This window comes from Trichoderma citrinoviride (assembly GCF_003025115.1).
Source record: "Trichoderma citrinoviride strain TUCIM 6016 unplaced genomic scaffold BBK36scaffold_16, whole genome shotgun sequence".
NCBI classification, from domain to species: domain Eukaryota; kingdom Fungi; phylum Ascomycota; class Sordariomycetes; order Hypocreales; family Hypocreaceae; genus Trichoderma; species Trichoderma citrinoviride.
In genome coordinates, this window is record NW_020194724.1 from 18,144 (window position 1) to 36,298 (window position 18,155).

The 18,155-nt window shown below is 53.8% G+C and overlaps 5 protein-coding genes across 5 annotated transcripts; 4 read left to right on the forward strand and 1 right to left on the reverse strand.

Annotated features, from left to right (window-relative positions):
* Positions 1–1,654: 1,654 nt before the first annotated feature.
* Positions 1,655–4,084, forward strand: BBK36DRAFT_1184280 (hypothetical protein; the record flags this gene model as incomplete). The annotated part of the gene is made up of 5 exons (XM_024896395.1): positions 1,655–1,755; positions 1,836–2,230; positions 2,337–2,762; positions 2,913–3,254; positions 3,435–4,084. 5 exons carry the CDS (start codon positions 1,655–1,657, stop codon positions 4,082–4,084), a joined length of 1,914 nt encoding a protein of 637 aa, XP_024745843.1.
* A 4,371-nt stretch (positions 4,085–8,455) lies between these two features.
* Positions 8,456–10,586, forward strand: BBK36DRAFT_1172288 (PTR2-domain-containing protein; the record flags this gene model as incomplete). The annotated part of the gene is made up of 5 exons (XM_024895704.1): positions 8,456–8,459; positions 8,532–8,901; positions 8,993–9,100; positions 9,168–10,326; positions 10,401–10,586. The coding sequence occupies 5 exons, from the start codon at positions 8,456–8,458 to the stop codon at positions 10,584–10,586; spliced, it is 1,827 nt and encodes a 608-aa protein (XP_024745844.1).
* A 1,744-nt stretch (positions 10,587–12,330) lies between these two features.
* BBK36DRAFT_1128797 (hypothetical protein) lies at positions 12,331–14,322 on the forward strand (the record flags this gene model as incomplete). The annotated part of the gene is made up of 4 exons (XM_024891664.1): positions 12,331–12,973; positions 13,044–13,375; positions 13,439–13,572; positions 13,629–14,322. 4 exons carry the CDS (start codon positions 12,331–12,333, stop codon positions 14,320–14,322), a joined length of 1,803 nt encoding a protein of 600 aa, XP_024745845.1.
* A 408-nt stretch (positions 14,323–14,730) lies between these two features.
* On the forward strand, positions 14,731–15,117 carry BBK36DRAFT_1172291 (hypothetical protein; the record flags this gene model as incomplete). The annotated part of the gene is made up of 1 exon (XM_024895705.1): positions 14,731–15,117. The coding sequence occupies one exon, from the start codon at positions 14,731–14,733 to the stop codon at positions 15,115–15,117; it is 387 nt and encodes a 128-aa protein (XP_024745846.1).
* Positions 15,118–15,261: 144 nt separating this feature from the next.
* Positions 15,262–17,526, reverse strand: BBK36DRAFT_1184293 (hypothetical protein; the record flags this gene model as incomplete). Its single annotated transcript, XM_024896396.1, has 4 exons — positions 16,763–17,526; positions 16,267–16,689; positions 15,801–16,209; positions 15,262–15,740 (listed from the first exon to the last, which is right to left on the reverse strand). The coding sequence occupies exons 1-4, from the start codon at positions 17,464–17,466 to the stop codon at positions 15,264–15,266; spliced, it is 2,013 nt and encodes a 670-aa protein (XP_024745847.1). The 5' UTR covers positions 17,467–17,526.
* Between the last annotated feature and the right edge of the window lie 629 nt (positions 17,527–18,155).

Here is an 18,155-nt window from a genome sequence, read left to right on the forward strand (position 1 = left end):
GATCTTGCGTTGGAAGTTGGGTTTGGGTTATTGTTACAGGTAGTAAAGTTCAGAATAAACTAGGGCGATGCTGGCTTTATGTACTAAGTTGACTCTTATGGCGTGTAGGATATTCATCCAAGACAAGTCCTTCTCACTTGCACCCATAGATTCAGAGTTGAAGGTCTGGAATTAAATCACACTTCAAAGGTTAGGATAATATAAATAGACGGAAATTATTCAAGTATCAACACGCCTACTTACCCTTGACACAACGAGATATTTTCGTCTAGTTTATGGTTATTTTTGCACCATTATAAAGCCTCTTGGTCTCCTTAGTTCTCTGGAAATTATAAGCTTATCTGGGCAGGGTAATATCATGGCGAAACCAACACGCCGAGTTACCATGGAGTAGACTGGAAAGAGTATCTCGATTCTCGCCCCTATGAGACGTAAATTATGGCTGAATGCCCTGTATTGTACTATGCTGGGTTGGTATGCTTGGCTCAAGGGACAAACCTCCCCGTGCGGGTTGGCATGCAAGGGCGTGCATGGGTATGGCTAGCTTCAACTTGGGGTTTTGCTCTAGCAACCCGACGACGAACTCATGATGTCAATAGTCTCATTATCCCATAGCACGCAGAAAATGCTGAGAGGCCGTTGCCCGGGCGAGATCGAGACATAAGGTGTAGTTCTTGCAAGACTTGAATCAATTCTAGTCAATTCTATTCTATCGCATCTACTTCCTGCCTACCATGCAGCCAGCCAGGGCACGCAGAGTATTTTGAGAGGCCGTTGCCAGGGCGGAATCGAAGCCCGAGGTGTATTTCTTTCGAGACGTAAATCAATCCAAGCCTCCTTTTTCCAATACACCTTACGCCTGCTAGATAGTTGCATAGTAGGTAGGAAATAGATGCGATGGAACATGGGTGAGCGAGTGTAGAGTTGTAGATACCGGTGCACTCAGGATGCACCTTTTTATCCGAGTACGTCGTTAGTTTCTAGGGACGTTTAGAGGTCAGCTCCGTTGCATCTAATCTTGCCAATACTATCCCCGAGAGCTATCCCCGAGAGCTCAGCTTTATGCAAACTGAACCGTGAGACGAAAAGATGCGGAGGTCCAGCATTCCTGATAGTCGGCCCGAGCGATCAGACAAGCCGGGAGCGTGAACTTATCCGAGACAATCCCGCTGTCAAAGACGACACATGAGCACACTCCCTTGTTACAGACCAGGCGCAGTCTATTATTATTAGAGTAGCTATACCCATCCATTTCTCGCCGTCGATTAGCCAAGGCAGAGTGTGCGTACTGCTTGCAGCGAGGTTGATCCAGTCGAGCAATGGAATTTAATCTGGTTGTCTGGGTGTTTTAGCCTCTATGTTTATGTTGACGTTTCCGACGAGGTTTCGACATGTTTGACATGTTTTCGGTGGTAATTGGACTTTTATTTGCATTGAATAGTTTGGGACTTTCATCTTATCGTAGTACTTATAGGCATCGATTTCCAGAAGACTATTGCATGAAGTATTTTCGCTCGTTTCCTCCTTGCGCGTTTCTTCAAGTCCCTGATGCCCGAGAGTGCACTTGTTCAGCTCTAGGGTATTCACTTCTTCAAGTTCATAATTCATACTTTCACACTGATCGACATCGAGTTTCATACGGCCACGGAAAAGCATGCGGTTACCCGCCAAGATATCGGCGCTTTTGCCTCTGCTGAAGGTTACTGATTTAGAACCTCCTTGCTTGGAGGACGGTCTTGAGTCAACGGGTGTTGAGTAAGTCTGATATACTCCTCTCCGGTGCATGAATATTGTCTGCCATAAAAGGATAGCGCTTACAGCCATTACTGTACTAGAGCCCCACCCAGGCCCGACCAACCTCAGTTCCTCCTTCAGCTAGACGAACTAAGGCCTCGGAAACTTACGCCCTCTTATTTGTTCCCAAAGGGCACTTGCACAGAATGTCAGTTTGCGACATTCTTCTCGCTAAAAGGCGACCGGTTATTCGCAGACGGAGAGCTAGTCGCTGCCAGCGAGGGTGCGCCATACCAGCCGCTCCTTGAGACGCCGTGCGAAGGAGTCATCGACAATGGGTTCTCGCTCGAAGAGGGCGTCCTTCAGTGGCGGCATCCGAGTTTTGCTGGCGGAAAAGCCAGCTTTTGCTTATCGGCGTCGAACAAGGTCTTGGCTGTGTTCAACGAATCAAGCATTCCGAATGACTGTGCACCGGCGAACCTTGTCAATGTGCCATGTAAGTTTATCACTACAACGAAACAGATCTCACCAGCCTTGGCTCATGCGTGTTATAGATGCCCGGTGTTTCCCATCACCATCGCCTAATACTATAGTGGTCCTAGCTGACGATGCTGGGTCTCCTCAACGGGCTGCAGGAAGCGTAAGTGATGGGTTTGATGCTAGACCAGACTTCACCAAATATGGTTATGGCAGCCCAGCTTCCGTTGGGACAGGTCAGCTGAGTCCTCCGGCTCCTATTGACCACGGCAGCGACTACAACTATAATAACGTGGGAGTGGGTTCCACAAGACCACCGAACTCCGTTGGCTACGGAGGTAGCCATAACTACAACAACGGGGGACCGGGATCCACAACGCCCCCGAGCTCCGGCGGTTACGGAGGCAGCTACAATTATAATAACGGGGGACGGGGCTCTACAACACCCCCAAGCTCCGTTGGCTACGGGGGCAACTACAACTACAACAAGGGGGGTTCGACAATACCCCCGAGCTCCGAGGGCTACGGAGGCAGTCACAGCTATAACACCGGTGGAACGGGTTACAAAACACCCCCGAGCTCTGGTAGCCACGGGGGCAGCGCCAACTACAATGACTGGGCGCTAGATTCCACAAGACACTCGAGCTCCGTTGGCCACGGGGGCAGCCACGATTACAATGATGTCGTTTCACGTCCTATAGGACCCTCAGGTCCAGCAGGGGCCCCTGGACCTGATGGAAGGCCTGGACCTGATGGGAGGCCTGGACCTGATGGAAGGGACGGTAGGAATGGGGAAGATGGCGAAGATGGGGAAGATGGTGATGATGGGAGAAATGGCGAGGATGGGGAAGATGGCGATGATGGAAGAGATGGAAGGGATGGTAGGGATGGTAGAGACGGGAGGGATGGTGCCCAGGGACTTCCTGGGCCACCTGGTCCACCTGGTCCAGCCGGCCTCCCAGGTATCAACGGAGAGAACGGTGCGCCTGGCCCTGATGGTGCCGCTGGGCCTGCCGGTCCTCAAGGTGCTCCCGGCCCCGATGGTGACCCTGGTCCCGATGGTGACCCTGGCCCTGATGGTGCCGCTGGGCCTGCCGGTCCTCAAGGTGCTCCCGGCCCCGATGGTGCTCCCGGCCCCGATGGTGCTCCTGGTCCCGATGGTGATCCTGGTCCCGATGGTGATCCTGGTCCTGATGGTGCCGCTGGACCTGCCGGTCCTCAAGGCGCTGCTGGACCTCAAGGCGCCGCTGGGCCTGCAGGTGTCGCTGGTCCCCAAGGTGCTCCCGGTCCCGATGGTGCCGCTGGGCTTCCAGGTGCGCCTGGCCCTCAAGGTGTTGCTGGTCCTGCAGGTGTCGCTGGGCCTGCAGGTGCCGCTGGTCCCGATGGCGCTGCCGGACCCGATGGTCTTCCCGGTCCCGACGGTGCTCCCGGTCCTCAAGGCCCTATCGGCGAACAAGGCCCTGTCGGTGACCAAGGCCCCATCGGTCCCGAAGGTCCCCCTGGTCCCGGGGCAGCGGGTTTCACGAACCAGTACGGGTACCTCGGCTGCTACATCGCGAGTACCGACGACAACTACGGACTCGATCCATACACTGCACAGGAGGTTGTCACGACCTCGATCGACGACTGCGCCGACTACTGCTGGGGTTTGCCGACGGGCCCGACGCTGTACTTCACTCTGGGAACCGACACGGATACGGGCAACTCCATCTGCACTTGTGGCGATCTGCTTGTTGCCTACAACTACCCAAACACCGGCCTCGAGTTCCAGTGCAATACGCCATGCAACTTCCCGGACGGCACGGCAACAGAACAATTTTGCGGCGGAGAGTATAATGGGATCCCTGTTGTTTCAACTTTCGGTGCTATATAGATACTATTTAATCTTTGTAATACTGCATCTATCTAGCGGGACAAAAATGGCGAGAATATGAAGGCCAAGGCAAACGAGCGGGACTATAATCTTTGATCTGAGACTTGGTTGCTTGTGATCCTTACAGTACGCCCCATTCTTAGTACCTAGGCTTAAGCTCAGCCCGCCTCAGCGCTTGGTTTCGATAGTAGAAGTTCAGTTCTAGAAACGGAAACGGAATTCAGTATGCTTAAGTCTTGTCTCTAAGTTTAAGCATAGAATGCCACAGCCACTTGCCAAGCCGGGCTTCCTAAAGCGTGTCTCTCTAGGTCTCTATAGTTAGAACAGAGGACTCAGGAATGTAAATGCTTATGTAGCGCATTCGAACGGCTGGGGATCGAATAACTTGAAGTACTTAAACTGAGAGGCAGAAGGTGTAAGACAAGCGAGAGAAGGTATGCCGCTAGAGGGAGGAGTTGTATATTTTCTTTATCCCTGAGTTAAGAGGGCAAATCTTATCCCCTCCTTACAGCTTCGATGAAGCACACCCCAAGAGGCATGGAAACGAGCGAGAATCTGGTGTAGACTGATGTCGAGAATTTGGGACAGAGATAGAGATGTGATTGTGTTGGGGGAAATTGTGTTACCATAAGTACTCATATCCCTATCCACTTGGGCTGAAGAGTGCATGGGCGATTGATCCGCGGGTATGCGTCCAATAGCCAAAAGGATAGGAGATTCCGCGATTGTTAACCAAAACCCTACCCGTTATCAGCTTCACGTGTGATGGTAGGCCAAGGCGCTGCGACGCGGCATGAGGAAAACCCGTTGCCAAGATGGGCCATGGGTGCTGCCGATATCGAGCATGGCGCCCGTATTACTTCTGTTTGGACTCTCTCCTGAGCTTCGGCTGTTCCAACAGTGAACCCGCCTTGTTTGGATCCTTCAATGGAGTGGATATATCGAGATCATTACTACCCGGGTTTCTCTGACAGCATTCGCATCCTGTGGTCCCGGCATCCCTACGAAGACCATAGTCAAACAACACCTAATCATCCTCTGTCCAGTCATTCTCACGCCCGCTTTCGTAACACTCGCATCGATCATCGACTGGAAGAGCAACGTCATGGTAGGAGATTCTAAGTTGGAACGATTACGACCGCGAGAGCCCCTCGGTGTCGTAATTGGGGTCGTTGCCAGATGATACGATGTCGCTCCTGAGCTCGTACACTTCGACCTCTTCTTCGATAGTCCTGTAGTCTGACTATAGGGAATCTGCTAGTCCGCGCACCGTCACGCAACGCTGATGTGGTCAGTGTGAGCGCCATTTGACCCCGTGGCAAAGATACTTATATTGTCGGTCCATCGTGCCGTAAAAATGGCCCATCAGGTGCAGCTGCTTCGCGGTGAAACCCTGCAGAGGCGAGACTATGGCACCAGGTCGAGTTCATCATCAATTGCTTCTCCCTTGCACACACAGCCAAAACTGGACTGCTACTTGATGCTTTGCAGGACGTTAAAGCACTCCTCGGAGGCGCCGAGTTTGTCGCTGTGGGCGGGTTGAGGCTGAGTCGCATGGTGATGGTAGAATATATCTCTTGTTCTTCATCAAGAGACATGGCTGAGTTTGCTGCTTGGTGGTGTTAGCAAAGAGCCCTGCGTTCGATGAGCAGTAGCAAAGGGGGGAATATGCGAGGCTGTGAGAGGATAAATCATGTCCGGATACTGAACCAGATCGCGAAGCGCACGCCACTCCCACTCTTCGTCTCTTCGCTGCGTTGACACGATGTGGATCGGGTTGATTTACACGCTGCTCTTTCTTTCTTGGAGGCTTGCTTGTTGTTGAGTCGCCCCGAGGGTACCAACAGAAGCTATCAGAAGCGCGGCGTTGTGTTGCTTCGGACTCTTGCGAGTAACGGCGGAATTAAAGCGAAGCACGCACAAATGGACAATGATAGCGACTATCCGGGAGACAGGCTGTAGAATGATCGCTCGAAGACTGCGTCAAGCCGAGCCCTGTGGTGTCTTAGACGTGATCCGAGGGCTGTAACGAAATATAGGATGAATGTTGTCAACTTGCAGATGTCACAAGGCTAACAACGCTGCAAAAGGACGTTCAGTTTGAACTGTGATTTTGTCTTTCAGGACGGCAGAGTCTAAAAGATCGAATCATCTCTTTTCCTCGCGCGGCCTTCGTGGAATCGACAATCTTGGGCCAGGAATCTCATACTCGGGCTCGGCATTCAGCTTTGGTTTGGGGAGGGTTGCCCATTTGGCGTCCATTGGTCTTTGGGAAGAATGTCTTCCTCTTTATTGTATGAACAAAGAAAAGGAAGTCAGAAAGAGGAAGCCAAGCGAGTCGATAGCAGAAAGACACGAATAGCTGCAAATGAAGTGCAGATTTCACCCAGCCTGTGTATTACCGCATCAGCCGGGCACTATCTTGGTAGATGGACAAAATAGCCTATTCCACCGTGTGCGTAAGCTGCGCGTCTTCCTTGCATCTCATCCACCGTCCGCGGCGTCGATTCAGAGCGAAATTGCTTCTCTTTTCACAGTCATAGAATAACGCAGTTTCTGGAAGAACTGCTGGTGGTACCGGCAAATATGTGCAGACGTTGATTGAGTGCTAGTAGTATCCAAGTAACCCCGGTCATCTCATCTGCGCCATTTTGAGCCATGCGAGCGAGAACCCCCACAGCTCACGTTAGCCACGCAACCACGTTCCTTTGAGTGATTGTCGAAAGCCAGCCTAATATCTTCCAGAAAGACATGGCACCCAATGAGGAAAAGTTTGGCAAAGACATCGGTGGAGGGAGAGCCATGCAAGCAACACTGCTGCTATCAGTCGTATTTGGAGTACTACGTACGTGTAAGCGTCGATTTTTGCGGGGGTTTAGTCCGTGCTTCGTGTGAGATGCAGGATAAGATCTCTTTGCGAGTCATTATCGCTGTGGAAGCCATGAACCTTGGTTACTGCATCTGTTTGTTGATGGATACGGACCAAATAAGTCGCAGTGACGGCGATTGTGATGCCGCCAGTCAAAAGAATCAAGAGGCAGCGTCCTCGAAGAAGACCGAATGCTAGCAACCTTAGCCAACACTCGCAGACGCACAGTAGGACTAGGCATGTCTGTAGGAGCAGGAGATAAGGACGGCTGTTATGCCCGCATATGGCCGCTCTTCCGCCGTTGTTATCAGCCTCCAAAACGGGCCTCGCACCTCACTCGACGATGCTATCACGCAACCGAGCCCACTCGCCTCCCCTCCATATCAACGACCCTTTCAAGATGCCAAATCGGTACGAACGAGCAAGGGCACAAAAGCTGGGGTGCCGCTGCCTTGCGTCAAAGCCGACAAATCAGCGCCTGTCGCCACCATGCTCCTGGATTGCGCCAAACGTTGCCCAGGTGCCGTATTGCCGGTTGATTGCGTCTTGTATGTATGCTACTCGGTGATATGGTCGAGACGATGATCGCGTGGTGTGCTTGATGGGCTTCATTTGGGAGGAATTGCCGTTGGGAGCAGAGCCCATGGATGGAAATTGCCGTCCTATCATTGGCCCGGATGCCCAAGGGGGGTTATTCGACGTCCAAAGTGCCTTCGTATAGCGTTCGTTCTTCCGTGGCGGAAGATAAGATGGAAATGATATGCATGCTTCGTATGTATGCTGATGGTGCTGATGGTTGGTTCGAGGTGGTCGTTCTTCTTCCTCCCCCTTCTTCAACTGTCCATGAATGAGCTGGGATGCGGCGTTGCAGTTGCTGTGGTGCCCTCGGGGGGTTTCTGCATATCCCATGTTTAATGTTGAGTTTAAAGTTGTAAGGCCGGCGATGCATAGACGGGAAGATCCAACCCGTAGAGAGGAAACCGGGCGAAGGAGAGAAGGGGGGGAGAATGGAGCAAAGGCGGCAGATACTGCTCCTCCATTGTCCAAGCAGGGAAATGCAACGGTCATCTTCTCTCCGAAGCATGTACTCCCCCCATCGCATAGAGACGGAATTCGTAGCAATAGACTATTTGGGAACTTTTGTCTCACGTATAGCCCTAGCCTCGGGCTTAATCCCCTGACTCGCCAGCCAACTGGTCTTGCCGACTCGGTTCTCGTTCGTTCAAGGAAAAGACGTGATAGGGAATTGTTCCTTGGGCTACATGTGTGTTGTGTTCCACCCCGGGAGGATGCCTTATTGCAGGCGAGACTGGGGTGCACAGCTGATGTTGTGGTGGTGCTGGTTTGTTTCTGTAATACATAAGTATGGCTGAGGCTGCCGTGGGAGTAGAGCTCGAAGGTAGTGCTGCTGTGCGAGGACAGACGCCTTGGACCTCACGTCTTTCTTCAGCTGCATAGTACCGTGGTGATTCCCAAAGAGTCGCTTGGATAATCTGCCCTCGATGAGTGTGTCCTGCCTCGAGATCCTGATCTTGATATAGTATCAGCCCTGCTTACCAGACAAAACCACAACCACAGACGCAGACCACGTTGCCGACGGTCCCACGCACGAGCGTGGCACCGCCGAGATTCTCTCCGGCGTGGCCCCGATCGAAAGCGAGGAGCTCGGCGTGACGCTCGACAGGCTTCACGACGACATCGAAAAGGCTCCCCTCGAAGGCCCCGACGGCCGAGAGCCGACGGAGGAGGAAGCGGCGTCGCTCCGCAAGGTCGCCGGCTCCATCCCCCCCATCTCCTGGGTGCTCTGCGTGGCCGAGCTTGCTGAGCGTGCGAGTTACTATGGCGCCAGTCAGGTGTTCAACGACTTCATGCAGTTTCCTCTTCCCAAGGGCGGCAACGGCAGCGGAGCTGTCCCGAAGAGCAACCCCAACGGCCATGCTGGCGCATTGTAAGTGATGGATGGAATGCTCATTGTCCATGATGACTTCGCTTTTGTGAAGGGATTCTTCGAAAACTCAGATCTAACTCTTGTTGCTCAGGGACCAGGGCCTTCAGTTCGCGTCTGCGTTCAGCACGCTGTTCACGTTCTTGGCCTATGTCTTTCCCATTCTCGGAGCGTACATCGCCGACACGCGTCTCGGAAGATTGTGAGTTGGTAATACCCAAGAGGTTGGAAAGGAACTGGATAGCTAACCAACCGTTTCCGCTTCTCAGCAAGACAATCCTCCTCGGTGTCATAATCGGCGCCGTTGCCCACGTCATTATGATTGGCGGCGCCGCTCCCTCTCTCCTCAAGGCCGGCAAGGGCCTCGCGCCCTTCATCGTCTCCTTCTTCACCCTGGCCATTGGCGCGGGCATCTTCAAGCCCAACGTGGCGCCGACCGTCATCGACCAGTACACCAACCAGCGACCGGCCATCAAGACGCTCAAGACGGGCGAGAAGGTCATCATCGACCCCGAGCGCACCATCCAGCGCGTGATGCTCATCTTCTATGCCATGGTCAACGTCGGCGCCTTCTTCGCCATTGCGACCACGTACACTGAGAAATATGTCGGCTTCTGGTTGTCTTTCCTCTTGCCGGGCATCGTGTACTTCCTGCTGCCCTTCCTTTTGCTGGCGGTGTACAGGAGGCTTGTCATCAAGAAGCCCGACGGATCTGAGCTGACCAACTTCTTCAAGATTGTCTGGGCCGGTCTCAAGTATAACAAGTTCCAGGTCTGGAAGAAGGACTTTTGGGCTGTTGCCACTGCGTCCAAGCTGGCAGAGCGCGGAATCCATGTGACATGGACTGACCGAGCCGTGCTCGATGTGCAGCGGACCTTTGAGGCCTGCGTCATCTTCCTGTACTTCCCCATCTACAACATCAACGACGGAGGCGTGGGAGCGGTGCAGTCGAACCAGGGCGCGTCCATGACCAACAACGGCGCACCGACCGATTTGCTGGGCAACTTCAACCCCCTCACCATCATCGCCGTAGCCCCCATCCTCTCCTATGGCCTGTATCCGCTGCTGGCCAGGTACGGCATCAAGTTCGGTCCCATCCGCCGCATGACGTTCGGCTTCATGCTTGCCGCCATCTCGGGAGCCATCGGTGCCATCGTGCAGTGGCGGGTGTATGAGACGAGTCCCTGCGGCTACCAGGCCAGCACCTGTGGCGACGTGTCGCCCATCAACATCTGGTGGCAGATCCCCAACGTCGCGCTCGGTGCCATTTCCGAGCTCTTCTGCAACGTGACGGCGTACGAGATGGCATATGCGCGCTCTCCGCCTCACCTCAAGTCCGTCGTCATGTCCCTGTTCTTGTTCACTACCGCCTTGTCGAGTGCTCTCGGCGAGATTCTCATTCCGGCCATTGTTGATCCGCATCTGATTGTAAGTTGACCGAAGCGGAATATCGAGATACTGAGACGAGAAAACAGCTTGCTAACCGCGTTGGTGTCGTGTAGTGGGTTTGGGCTGGTCCAGCCATTGCCCTCTTCGCCCAGACTATCGTCTTTTGGATCCGGCACCATAAGCTCGACGACGATGTTTACATGCTGGAGCAGGAGACGCCGAACCAGTCGCAGGCTCAGTTGACGCAAACGCCAGGCCTGGAGCAGGAAACAGTGGTTAGGGATGCCGAGAAGGCGTAGTTATGTGTAGCTGGACTTACAGAAAGCTGTAGAAATCGTAAATCCACATGTTATACACCAGTTTGCCATGATTGATACCTGTAGCGATGCAGCTTGATAACAACTAAAAGATGTGTAGGTAGGTATTGTAATAGACAGACAAGTTGAGATGTAAGTGAGTAACTACCTAGGAGCAAGGAAGGAAATGCTCGGTAAACGGTAAAAGGAAGGAGTCACAAGGGATTTATTTTGTTCAAGAAGCAAACAAAGCCGACCACGGAGCGAGCATGTAAGTAAGGTTAAGTAAAATGGCTCCGAAGCCGAACCCGAACCCGATGACGAGTCGGCTTCGGCCAGTCCCTTGAACGGAATAGTCCCAAAAGCGGCTGACGAGACACACGCTGGATGATAGGCCGATAATGAAGTGATTGCATCCCATTGAGGCTCAGATCTTGAGCTATAATGGCCAGAATTTGCAGGATTCAGCGGCTCGGTAGACATACCCGCACCACCTATCGCGACGCGCATGCGGAGTTGGCCAAAGAATGGCTGGCGGGTTGCAATAGGTATGCGGCGTGTGAGTCATCGATGGCTATAGAGGGTGATCGCTTTTCACATGTCTTGATGGTAGGACAGATGAAATGAGAGAAGGAGGTGAAGGCTTGTGAGAGTTCTCTTTGCTTAAGTTGGCCATGGCATCGGAAAGATCATGTGCCGCATGGCGTTGTCTTCACAAGAATCCAGAGAATTGAGTATCGAACTTTGACAGTCTCTTTGGTTCGAGGCAAACTGCTGGTTAAAGGCGACAACTCTCTATTCTAAGGAACTATTCTAGTGTTGAACTAGTTAGACGCTTGCTTGGTAGCTGACGGTGAATGCGCAGCTTCCCGTGTCCGCAAAGGTCCAGGAACCATGTACTTTTACACTCCGTCAGAAATCGGCTGAACAAATAGGCGGGCATACATAGAGTGAACGGAGCAGAGATACGGTAAGCCACTGTCCAAAGGAGACTTACACGCTGGATGTCTGCTCCTTGCTCGGAGCCTGATTTGCCTGATTAGGAAATCGGCGAATGGCTGTGCTTACGAGATGTCCCGTAGAGTCGTGACAGTCACCCAGCTTGGTGTCACCTCTCTCTCGTCACCCAGAATGTCATTCGCAGCCTGCGTTTGGATCCTCTATCACTCCCCGTATAATTACCTACATCTGGAGGCACGGCTTGGCGATACTATCAGGGCGGAGTGAACGACTGGCCTCTTATCCTGTCTTACCCGTTCTGGTCTTGGGCCAGACACACGCCCAGACGCCATTCCCGCCGTTTGTCGAGCTTATGTGGGATGTCGGCTCCTTGAGCTGGACCCCAGCAAGCTAATCCGAGTCACGCCCGAACCTCAATCCCAAGGTCTATCTGCGTAATGCTGGTTCTGGGTCACTTCACCTCGTTCCCTTCAGACCGAACACGTGCATCATGTAAGCTGCCGACGGGCGACCACGCAACCAACGGCTGGCTACCGTCACTCAAACTACCTACCGGGCGGGATCGACCAGCCGGCGGAAGAAGCTGAGCTGAGCCACAACCGGTATCAAGCACTTGTTGTGCCAAACAGGGTACGAGGTGTACATATGTAGGTCATCAGAGTCGGACAAGGTGAGGGGGCTTAGAAGAGGGGAAAAGCCCGGATTATCAAGAAAAAGGAGAGAGTAAGCAGGAAGCACATATTAAAGATTGGTCCCATCTCCACCACCATCACCACCTGCGGCCACGATGCCGCCAAAAACAGATGCCGGTAAGCAGCAGCAGCAAGAGTGCTGGGAGTGTCTCCGCCGCTGCCAGGCCTGTGACGGCCGACGCCCCGTCTGCCAATGCTGCCGCTCTGCCGGCATCGTATGTCCCGGATACGAAGATCGCCGGCCGCTGACTTGGGTGACGCCGGGGAATATCACCGTTACGAGAATCCGGAGGGCCAGGACAACTTCAGCTGCGACACCGATTCCTGCTGCTCTCAGGAAGCGTCACTGTCGAGGACGCTCACAGTTGGTATTGCCTGTTTCAGAGAAGGACTCGACCAAGACGAGGCCAGACACTGCTCTATTCATTGACAATGGCAAGGCCACAGATGATGGCACCGATCTGGATCTGACTAGCTTGGGAGACGACAATGAGGAAGAGGACGATGATGACAGTGATAGTGAAGAGGGCGACGGCGATGAAGGAGAGGACGCCATCAGCAGCGACCAGCTGTATCCCACCCAACCGGGCCCCAATACGCCTCAAACTCCTGCCACAAATCTTGCTCTCGTACCTCAGAAAGGACGAAGCGGGTTACTCACTGAGAAACAAACAGTCAGTTGCATTCCCGCCAGTCTGCAACCAGACGAGTTTGAACTCATGGAGGCCGTAGAGTACTGTGTGTCCAGACCTATCCAGTGCGGTGCAAGATTTCACGCCCAATCGAGTAAACTGACCGTCCGGTATAGACAATCATCGCATATTCCCCGTCATCAGCTCCAACCAAATCATACCCAATGCCTATTCAAAACCCTTCGACAAGGACCGAGTCGCTCGGCTCATCCCTTCCAACCGCCACGCCCTCATCTCCATCTGCATAGGCTTCCGCATTCTAGCCGTTGCCCAGATCCATCGCCTGAGCATCAACCCACGCGTTGTCGGCCCTGCGAGTGACTTGTGGACGTCCTTCTTTCGGCATGTCGGCCTTGCCATGGCGGCCCTGAACGATGAGATCCGGCAAGACCCAAAGGTGTACTTGACCAATATATTCCGCAGCATTCATCTGATAGCTAGCTCCGAGGTAAAAGCCGCCTTGGACTCTCTGTCTCAATAGAGAAACGTGTTCTGATTGTATGACGTGCAGCTTTTCTTACTCAACTCACCTCATTGGCGGGCTCATGTGAGTGGCTTCATGGCCATTTTGCAGGAACAGGGGGGTCTGGGCACGTTCGTCCAAGATCCGGGTAATTCTACATACATCATGCTCAGCTTTTTGGTGTAAGCTCCCCTTTTGCTTTAGCCCAGTGTGTCCTTCATGGCTAACCTTTAGCCAGCTCATGCATCGTCGCAAACACAACAAGCTCGCTGCAGAATCAGATTGTTGAAGTCACATGTCTGGACCCAAAGGAAGTTTACAGCCTGTATAGAGTGAGCATATACCCGCCATTCCTCTGTCCGCCAGATTTATTCCTCGACATACTCTACATCAACCGTCTGCGTCTGCAACTGCCGACGACATCAGTTATATACTCCTTACCGTCGATTCAGGTAAACGTATGCGACATCTTGAAGCATATACACGAATTCTCCCCCCTGGAATGGATCGAATCCTGCGGCTTTGAGAATTCCGAGGGGCTTCTATTACTATCCAACATATATCAAGCGGCAGTGGCCTTGTACGCCATCCTCTCACTCCCTTGCACATCGAAATTCCACGTAAAAAGGTCATGCCAAGACCTGAGACAGACATACCGAGCTCAACTCTTTGAGGCACTAAGAACGGCAGTCGGGTCGTCTGTCCGCATACACAGCATATACTGGCCGGTTGTTGTAGCCGGCGTGGCTGCGTCGAGCGGGACCGTGGAAGAGAGAGTGCTTGTGGAGGAGCATCTGAATATGGGGATCAACGATCCGTATTCCGGCGCGGGATCGTTGAAGGCGTTGGCGATGCTGAGGAGGGCTTGGGCGTTTGGGCTGACTGAGTGGGATGAGTGCTTCAGCGAGCCGAACGTCATCTTGTTCTCTTGATGTCTTGAAAAAAAAATGCAGAATGACGGGACTTTGGGGTCTTCCGTGGATGCCTGATTTGCGCCTATCTACAGGTTCGACTCTGGCTGGCTCTAGCCGCACCCTTCTCCATCGTCCTCTCGAAGATACTCCTTATAATCGGCTTTCTCTTGTATGAGTTTCAGTCTCATAAAAAGTATTTCTTAAGTCTAGGCAGCACTATTTTGCGATTGCGCCGTTAGGCACAATCATCGACATTCTGTTGAAGTCGAAGCTAATCATCAGGCAACGATATTTACACCAACCATAAAAAGGCCATGGCAACTTCCACTTCAGACCGACCCATCCGCTCAAATGTCTTGAAGTAAATATCAACTCACAAATATCTCATATCAAGCCAGAGAAAAAAAAACATCCAATACCCTCAAGATGCCTGAACGAGCCACCTTCGCCGACTCCCCCCAAACATACCAAGCCACCCTCCGCAGCCTCTTCTCCGGCTCCCCCCAAGACACCGAAACAGACCTATCCAGAATCTTATCACCCACGTTCCACTTCACCGCCAACGCCGCCGAAAAGTACGACTTCGCCGGCTTCGTCGAGCACATTCGGCGTCTGCGCGAGATGAAGCTCTCTGTCGATCTCACGACGGTGGAGTTTCTGCGGGATGGGAATCTACTCGCCGAGCGACATGTCTCGACCACCGTGTTGCAAGATGGGAAGAAAATGTCCGCTGAGACGTTTATGTTTGCGGAGATTGCGGGGGATGGGAGGATTGCTTGGATTAAAGAGGCTGTTCAGTCGAGGGATGAGTGAGGAACTTGGGAAGTTAGGGAGTTGCTTGATACGCGTGATGAGGAGTGTGGATGTGGTATTATTGGATCGTGTACGGAGTATAAAACATTATTCATAAAGCATTACATGATAGATGCCCGGTTTGACTCCAACAATCATGACCTGCATTAGATGTTCAGCTGAAACCCATCCATGGAAACGCTGGCCATCGCATCAAACTGAGCCCAGCCCGTCATCTCAGCCAGCGAATCCGTCGGCGTCACGTATATATCGCCAATGCCGCCCATGTCCGTCATACCCGCCCCCAGCTCCCCAACACCCATTGCCCCATCAACAGTCGTCCCGAACGAGTCACCGCCATTGGCCGCATGGACCATTGCAGCAGCAGCCTGTCTCTGCCCCGGCGATCGCGCAATGTTGATCTGACCCTGCTTCGTCTGTCTCAGCGCTTCGAGGCGAAGCTCTTCCAGGACCAGACAGTATCGCCACACCAGGGAGCCGTCTTCGGCAAGATTGGACAGCTGGTCTTGACATCGGGTGGCGGCTGCGAAGTAGCCAGAGTACGTTTCTTCAGGCTCGTTGCTTTTCTGAATGGTGTAGACGTAAAGAATGACTGCGGCGGAAAAGGCGAAATACGAGGTAAACTGTAAAGCATTGTGTCAGTCTACTGCGATATTCTCTGATGAAAGGACGTTCCGGCTTACCCAGTATGCTCGAAAAAGCTGCCCTCCTGAGTACATGTCATCAACCGTCTTGGTAATGTTCGTAGCCGCCTGCAGACATTCACGAACGCTCTGCTCTATCCGCGACTCAAACTCGCGATCGTCGCGACGCGGCCGGCTGCCATTCTGCAGCTGCGCAAAGTTGCGAAGCAGAAACGGCCTGTGGGTGAGAATCATGGTATGCCAGTACGCCAGGTTCAGCACGTTCTTCTGCCGCTGGAAGATGGGGATCAGGGGCATGTTGGTCACGGGGTCGAGGAAGTGGGCGACGTCGGCGCGCCACTCGACGAGCTCCTTTGTGTGGATGGTGGCAAAGGCGTGCTTGTCGTTGCGCGAGGTTGGGTGGATGGAGTAGACGTTGCGGAGAATCATGCTCAGTATGCGAGACATCCTGATGCTGGTCAGCTTCCACGGAACCCATGGGCGATAGGTTGGAGCGGCTTCTTACTTGGCATATGCAACTGGTCCTAGCATCACTGACTGACCATGGGTGCTGCCTCCGCTGATGTGGTCACCATGAATCTGGTGGTCGTCTACACAAGACGGCAGCTCTTGGTCAATATCGTCATCATGAAAGGTCCGCGGCCTTCCCAGCGCCATGCTCAGGTAGTTGTCCAATGCATAGGCGCTCCAAAAGGTCCTTCTCCGGCACTCGACCTCGATACGGTCGATGCGATCCGCATGGCGCTTTCGGTGTAGGCCAATGGCATAGGCAAGGCGGGCGGCGGTGCCGAAGAGGTTCCAGCAGTGATTGATGCGCGACTCGGACAGCAGCCAGAGACATTGCAGCAGACGGGCTTGGATGCTCGCGAGGCGGATGGCTCCCTTTTCTCTGGCCAGCAATTGGTGTGCTGCAAGGAAATACCGAACACTGGAAATCAGGTCAGGGATATGAGTCGTATGGACGAGATGGACATTGAAAATGAGAATAGAGGGAAGCATACCTCACATCGGCATCGTCAGACGTTGGCCTCGCGCTCATGTGCGCCTGCGCAAGAGCAAACACCATGAACAAGACGGCCGTCCGGGTCGACGCGTCCTCACGATTGTGCATCTTGCCCTTGGTCTCGTAGAACTCGTCCAGCCACGCCTCGATCGTCTGCTGGTGGAGGAACCTGTCCACGGGGACGGCAAAGTCAAAGTACCTCTGCACGAGCCGCGTGGTGTCACTCCGCGACAGCATCATGTACAGCGTCGGGTCAAAGTACGGCGCCTCCGTCTGCAGAGAGTCCAGGTAGGGCAGCGGCGCGTCGCCAAAGGTGAAGATGGACGACCCCTGCGGAAAGGACACGAACTGGTCTAGCCGCTTCTGAATCCGCAGCAGGAACGAGACGCCGGACGAGGGCCCGACGTAGTGGCCCTCGAGATCCGTCTGCACAGGCTCCGGGGAGGCCCGTGACAGCGGCTCGGTGCCGGGCTGGGTGGGGTCCCCGCCGAGGGCAGAGTAGGACGAGCCCGGGGGCTCGCCGGAGGGCAGCGGATGCCGGCCGGACGTCGCGGAGGAGCTCGGGCGGTTGGCGGGATGCCATCGCGTCACCGGCTCCGACTGCGACGAGGGCTGCCGCTCATGGTGCTGTGGCGGCGGCTGCGGCTGCGGCTGCGGCTGCTGATGCGGCGGCGAGGCGCGGGTGTTCCTGCGCGAGGCCATGGCGGCGTGTCTGCCGCGAGTGTAGGCGGCATCATATGTGCAGCTTGCATTGGCCTCGATGCACAGCCGGCATGGCTGCAACCCGGTGCAGCGAATCTTTCTCCTGAAGGGGACCAAAGTCAGAAAAGAAAGACGCTGACGTTCTGCCAGGCGTTCGTCCCAGAGCCATGGATAGGGGGGTTTGAGTGGCCGCTTCGACTCACTTCTTGCACCGATCGCAGGCCCGCGTCACCCGCATCCGCTTCGACTCTCGGTGGTCTCTTGCCCCCTGGCGCGGAGGCGTCGACGGGTGAGCGCCATCCCGATCGGCAACGGATATCATGTAGCCGTCCATGATGGCGTTCCCCAGCTCTGATATCCGAAGAGGACTCGACTTCCGGGACACGGACGGAGAAGGACGGCTATGCATTGGGCGGGAAATAGGACGGGCCGGAAGGTGATTAGAAAAAAGGACCTGTTTCAGAGAAGCATCACGGAAAGCACGCAATGTTTATTAATTCCCTATTGGCAAGACATGGTATTTAGGCACGGGGCACGAACAACAACCAAAGCCGAGCAAACATGAGAAGGGGGGGTTCCTCGGACTTGGCTCAGCTAGCGTGCTGCTAGTCCAGCGAAATATGCCTATAACTCCATTAACTTGCCGTGTTCCCGTCCACTTAGAAACAAGGAGACATGGGCTTATTTCT